Genomic DNA, 6401 nt, shown 5'->3' on the forward strand with positions numbered 1-6401 from the left:
TTTATATGGTCTTCTATCCTCTGTTCTGTATCTGTATGTTTTTCTGCTTACAATCATACTATTAATGATGAATTAGTCATATGTTATCCTGCAACTACAAGTATAGAAATGCTTTAGCTGCATACATTGACAAAAAAAACTTTGAGCGCTATCCTTGGAACATGATGGGAGAGCTCTCGGTCTGTCTTTCTTTGTTGGTTCCAAAGGTTCCAAATAATCTCCTGTATACGAGCCTGTGGGTCTACGTAACTACTTTTGAAACTGAGCTCTTTTAACATCAGGGATCATTGGTATTTGTTTTATATCGGGTATTTGCTTGTTTTTAAATGTGTGTTATCACATTGTACTTGTAATTTTAATAAACTTAGCATGAGCTGTCAATTAGTTTTCTTGAGCAGAGGGAACTAGCTCTCTTAGAAGCACCCATTGGCTTTCAGGAGATGTATGGCAGCTGGCTTTCTCTAAGCTATAGGGAAAAAGGAAGAGGTACTTCATTTAAAAAAAAAAAAGTCAAATACACTCTACTAACTAACTTAAATTGGCTTCAAATCAATTTCACTTAGCTATTAAGTTTTTAGAAGGGCAACAACATACATATATTTGTATCCCAATATAAACTTTTAAAAAGTTTTCTTTTTACAGTTTTTTCTTTTCTTAAAGATCTCTTTTTATCCAATGTAGTAATTTCTTTTGAAATTTCCCTGCTGCTGGGATTTCAATAGATGTGTCAATAATGACAAACTTTGTTGATATAAAGTAGACCAGTCCTATATGGAACAGTCTGATATCCAAGCTGATAGTCTTTTTGTGTATAATCCTTATTCTGACATGTTCAGATGACAGAAATATGTAAGTCGGAAGAGACAAAGTGGGAAAATTTCAAAAGATTCTGTTGTGCAGGTATGAAAATTGGATTTCACAAGAGTGAAAATACATCTGGCCAAAGAAGTATCAATATTTTGTTCCTATGACCAGTTTATCTTCTGGTCAGTTGTCATACCACTTTTTCTTTCTTCCTCACAAGTAAAAAAAATCTGGTGTCAAAGATTGTAATACAGCAAAGCAACACTTGTGACATGATTTCTCTGAATGGATTGTCTAGCTAGCTGCAGGGATAGATTTTGTTGCAACATTGTTTTTGCCACAGTTCGTGTTTTGAACATCAATGTTGGGATCATTCAGGCCTGAGACAGTGGAGATCTGGTTGGCTTTGCCAAGGTTCTTAATGATATTGATGTTGTATTTGGCCGTTTCCACAAAACTGTTTTCTAGTAACCAACCATCTGATTCACCCTCCAGGTCTCCTAGCAAAAGAACATTCTTCATTGCTGTTTGTAGGTACCGGACACCAGTAAGCACGGAGAGCTGTAAGAAAAGATTAGTGGTTAAACAGAGCTTAAATTACAGCCTCAATCCTACCACTGTTTGCTTTCTGACTTGTTTATTTACAGGCCTATTATTTAATATTGAGTAAAATAAATACATTCTTTATCCCAGTGTTAGAGCTAACCAATCTCCCAGTTAATTACATGTTTTAGAATGAAAAATACCACTCAGAGATTTTGTTTTTTTTTTTCCATTCTTTAGGTACCATTCCCACTTGCATGTTATTAGTGCATAAATACCTAGAATTACATGGGAACACTGCAGGCTCAGAGGCTAATCGTAAAATGAATGATCACTTAATGGAGCCATCAATGATTACGGAGGGGAGGTGTAACAAAAACCAAAAACTTGTCTGCTCATTTCTATGGAACTTATTCCACTGACCTTCATTAAATCAGTATTGCCTTGAAGGTTTTCAATCATTCCTGTGTAAGCTGTATATGTCATACATGCTGATGCATAAATGAAGAAGGATGGCCTACAGAAGCGGCTCAAGTATAAGTTTAGGGAAAAGCTGCACTTCCAGCGTGCTCAGCTTGTCAGCACTGAAAGGAGAACAGAGAGCAGGCTTGCAGCTTTTTCCTGTGCTGCCAAAATCTGTTGTTTTTGCCATCACCACCCAATCTAGCACTGCCTAAGGACTATTGTGGCAAACTATTTTAAATAGCGTTAATATTTATGCAATAGAGTAATAATCAGGAAAATCTAACTATGATTAAAAATAGAAGAAACAGTATTTTAGCCTATACTATTGGGGTTATCTGCATGCAGATGACAATATCCAGACACCTTTTTTTTTTTTTTACAGGTGTCAGTAGACAGACTGCACCTTTGAAGGTGTGTATGCTTGCTTCTGATATGCTAATTTGGACTGCATAATAAGCAATCTGATCTGTATCTAAAATGTATCCCATGTTTGCAAGTACTGTTTATATGGTAAAGCAATGTAATATAGAAAGGAGGCTTTGAGATGTTAATATCTATGCTTAATTTTTACTGTAAATAAAATTCATGTATTCACCAAAGGCCTGCCTCACATTTCTGATATTCTTTCCTAAAACTGCCTCAAAACAACATTATACCTTCCACCTAATTTCCTTGCTGTTGCATTACTGCATGTGTTACCCTGCATCTGGTCCTGTAAGTGCTTCAGGGAAGTGAATGTGCCATAGTCTGTTGAAAAAAGCTCTGTAAACATACAGAATCATGTTAATAATTTCTAATAGTTCTCATCTTCAATGAGACTTGCTTCTGCTCTGGGCTTTGAGAAAGCTGTCTGTACTAGAGAAAGTCCTGCAACACTCCTGAAGTGCTGATGGACTTGTTGTAGATACCACGCTGCTTCTCACACTTGCCATACGTTACACCATAGTTATTTCCCATCCCAGAGAGCAAGCATGTTGGATGTATCTGACACAGACCGTTTTTATAAAACTTACCTCAAACAACCAAATAAGCAATGCTGCAATACCAGTGGATCTCATAATAGCTGTGTAGTAATCCAGCAGGGCCTCTCTGCACCCCTTCACCCAGATATTGAGCTCCTCTGTCAGGAAATTGTAATTGTAGTGAGCACTGTTGTTTGTCAGCTGGTACTGGATACAGGGCCGTGGGGAACTTGGATTGCAGCAGCTGAAGGGTACTCCATCCACCAAGAACTTCCCATCAACATTACTCTTCAGACGGCTGCAACAGGATAGAAAGTTTGGGCATTATAAATCTGGTAGCAGCAGCAGAATGTGTCCATATTTTTTCTAAAAGGATGTAATGAAAGTCTGCTGCAATGTGGGCCTCTCCAATGTAACAGAAGGAAAATGAGAATATATTTGCAACTGGAAATGTTGCTCACTGCAGGAAAACTATATTTTTCATTTGCAGTATTTTTATGTGTGGGATCAGTGTAATGTCTCATGACTTTTGGTATTGTATGTGTAAGTTGCAGATTTGGTGTTCATGGAGATGATGTCTTTTTAGACATCTTTGCACTGAGAATATTAAAGACAATTTTAGAATTTTTCTGTCGTGGCAAAACACTAATGGAAGTTATGGTCCTTGAAACCCTGTGTCTTTACTTCTGGATTGATTCTGAATGCAAGCATTTCTAAAGAGAAGCTAATGCAAGAACAACTATACATGCCATAGGAATCACTAGAAATTGTCCACTGGCTAGAATATATGAAAGACAACCTAATCCCAGATATCCAGCTTTCACTATTCGCTAATAGAATTTTTAATGTTTTGCAAGACATCCTCAGTTGTTAGTCTTATTTTCCTTTTTTCATACAGATATCCTAAATATCTGAAGGAAGGAAGGCATCACAGAAGCTGTTCAGGTAAACAAGAAGCAGTGGTCACTGTGGTCCAGTGGTCCTCCAGGATTTGGGGACTAAATGTATCTTTCACAGGAAACATAGGCTGAAAAGAATATCAGAATTTGTGGCTGTCCTGAGGTGGCAGAATAATCACCTTCACTTTATTGCTGTGGGCCTTTTCTCTCTCATTTTTGTTTGGTATAATTTTATGTCAATAATATTTTCCTCAAAGATATTTCCAAATAAATGAAGATCATCTGCTGTTCTCCACTTAGGAGAAAGTTAGGCATTAATTCCTCCATTTTTTAATGTCTAGCTCTTCACTTTGTGGCCTGGTAACAACAACTGGAGGAAAAAAAACACAAAAGAGCCCATGTAGTCCACAGAAAGCAGAATTAAGTGTGCAAGCAGTGTAACTGGCATAGGCAAAATGACTTACTGGTAAGGAAACAAGGGGAGCCAGAGAGGTACAGAAGAGAAGGCCAAAATGCGGGTGGAGAAAAGAAACCTTACAGAGGGAGAAAAGGAAGGCAGGCAACTTGTGAAAGGGAAGCTTTTACCTAGTCTAGCAAAATGCCCTGTATACTTTTTTTTTTTTCCTTCCTGCCATATATGTGATACTGAAGAAACTTCTTTTTACTGAAAACAGTAACGGTTTCCAGACTTTGGTTATGTCCCCCTTGCCCTTTTATTTCCTCTACATGTAGCAAACTAAGTAAAGTAGTCTTGATATTGTTAGAAGGGAAGAGCTCAGTAACAAAAGCTGAGGGAGCGAGACATTAACCACATTGCTGTAATTCAGATATGGCATTGTAAAGCTGAACTTGCTTATGAGACTATATAAAAAAAGATGTTTTTTATCTAACTAAAGGAGTGATAGGATTGTGCTGCTGTAAACTGCTTCATCCTTGTGCCATTTCCATTGACTGACTCAATTTCTTGTGACGCTGTGGTGTTGGTAATGCAGAAATAAAAGAGGAGAGGGAAAGGATTATGAAGGAAGGTGAAAAGCTCAGTTTTGGAGAGATTCCTTTTGAGTTAAGTATGAATCTTCAACTTCTTTGCCTCTTAATCTACAAAGTACTAACTGACATACAGTACAAGATGAAACCAAGAAAAATTTTCTTCTGCTTCCTTTCAGAATGTTACAAGCTGGACTTCGATCCCAGTGATTTCATATGAAATATTTTACTACCAGATTTTGGAAATAATAGTATAATTTGGTTACACAGCACCAACATTGATTCTAGCAATCAAGATGGGATCATCTAGTTTATATGCAGTAAAAGAAATTCTGCAGTATAATTATTTCCTTCATATACTTTTCCATGATGTCTTCTGTCTGCATGGGGCAAAAATTAAATGACTGTGTATTTCCAAAATGAAGGCAGAGCACAGGTGACCCTGCAAATGAAATATGAGTTTAAGACCCATGGAAAACATTGCTGTTTCTATGTGGCTCACAGAAATACAAGGTAGTATATTTTACCTTTGTACTTACAGTAGGATACTACTCTAATAGTGGTCTAGAAAAAGTGTCACTTCTGCTATTATTTACTAAAAGTTGTTGCATTAATTAAAGCACCAGTGTGTTTCTGAACATGCCTATGATCACAGAAACGTTAGCTCTTCTTGAGGTAGCCCTGTTAGCAGTCATTCAGAATGATCTTTGAGAGAAGTCTTCTAGCCACGGGATGTCATTTTAGTAAGGAGGGAAAAACACTGCTAGAATTTTTGGCTGCTGGCAGAAAACAAGCAGTTTTGTATTCTCTTTAAAGTCAATATGTCTCAAGTTCTTTTGACACTTCTGTTACGTACTTTCTGTTCAATACAAATTTGTGTTGAAGGAGTTTTTTTTCCCTAGAATTTTCCATCAAGACTAGTAAATACTTACTCCAGAACTTCCTTGGAAGCCATATTCAGGTAACGAGCAGATACCCACTGAACTTCAAACCAGTCTCTAAAGCCATTGTTTCCACAGCACTGGAATCCAATTTGCAACATATCCACTGTTTTCTTTAAGAAACATCTTCCAGGTATGTCAGTGTCCTTATAGAACTTAATAGCATCCCTCAATCCCAGATAGAGAGATTCTTCCAGTTCGTTCCTCATGGTATAGCACATGAGAGCACCCAACAGGATGCAGAAGGTGAAACAGAAGGTACACATGATATATGGGAGCATAACTAGTTTCCACCGAGAGAACTTGTTGGCATCTGAGCAGTCATAGCAGATTTTGCCACCCAGGAAGTTGATGATACATGCTATGACCCCTACAGAGATCAGCATGTTGGGGACAGAGTTAATGTCTCCTTTTGCCATCACTTCGTTGTGCTTCTTGATCTCTATTTTCAGAAAGAGGCCAAGACTGAAGAGAATGATCCCACTCACTACAGAAACCCAGTTGAGGATCCATAGGATCTGAGCCAATTTGTCCCTCTTAGTTTTGGTGAATTTTACTTTGAGGACAGCCATAGTCAGATCAGCACTAGGAAAAGAAGCGTAGGTCAAGGAAAGCCCGTAATCTGCTTAGGAGCATGTGTTCAAGGCATGCAGCAGAAATCTGAAGGAGAGAGAGAGAGATTACTGTCTGTTTGACTGAGTATTTATAGAGCCTACATAGAACTTCCTGTACAGCCTCATGCACTCTGAGATATGCCATGAGTGTGTTCCACATCTTGCTTAAGTTTCATGCTACATGAA

General features: G+C 37.8%; 1 protein-coding gene across 1 annotated transcript; it reads right to left on the reverse strand.

Moving 5' to 3' along the window:
• Positions 1-1001: 1001 nt before the first annotated feature.
• On the reverse strand, positions 1002-6173 carry LOC118244529 (photoreceptor outer segment membrane glycoprotein 2). Its single transcript, XM_035539591.1, has 3 exons — positions 5593-6173; positions 2826-3072; positions 1002-1365 (listed from the first exon to the last, which is right to left on the reverse strand). Exons 1-3 carry the CDS (start codon positions 6171-6173, stop codon positions 1099-1101), a joined length of 1095 nt encoding a protein of 364 aa, XP_035395484.1. The 3' UTR covers positions 1002-1098.
• Between the last annotated feature and the right edge of the window lie 228 nt (positions 6174-6401).

Source organism: Cygnus atratus, chromosome 5, assembly GCF_013377495.2.
Source record: "Cygnus atratus isolate AKBS03 ecotype Queensland, Australia chromosome 5, CAtr_DNAZoo_HiC_assembly, whole genome shotgun sequence".
NCBI classification, from domain to species: Eukaryota; Metazoa; Chordata; class Aves; order Anseriformes; family Anatidae; genus Cygnus; species Cygnus atratus.

Bases quoted from the DNA above. Each gene is read 5' to 3' on its own strand.
- LOC118244529 (XM_035539591.1), bottom strand. From the start codon at position 6,173: ATGGCTGTCCTCAAAGTAAAATTCACCAAAACTAAGAGGGACAAATTG. The intron at 3,073-5,592 runs GTAAGTATTTAC...ATCCTGTTGCAG, and splicing joins GCTTCCAAGGAAGTTCTGGA to CCGTCTGAAGAGTAATGTTG. The intron at 1,366-2,825 runs GTAAGTTTTATA...CTTTTCTTACAG, and splicing joins TGCTTATTTGGTTGTTTGAG to CTCTCCGTGCTTACTGGTGT.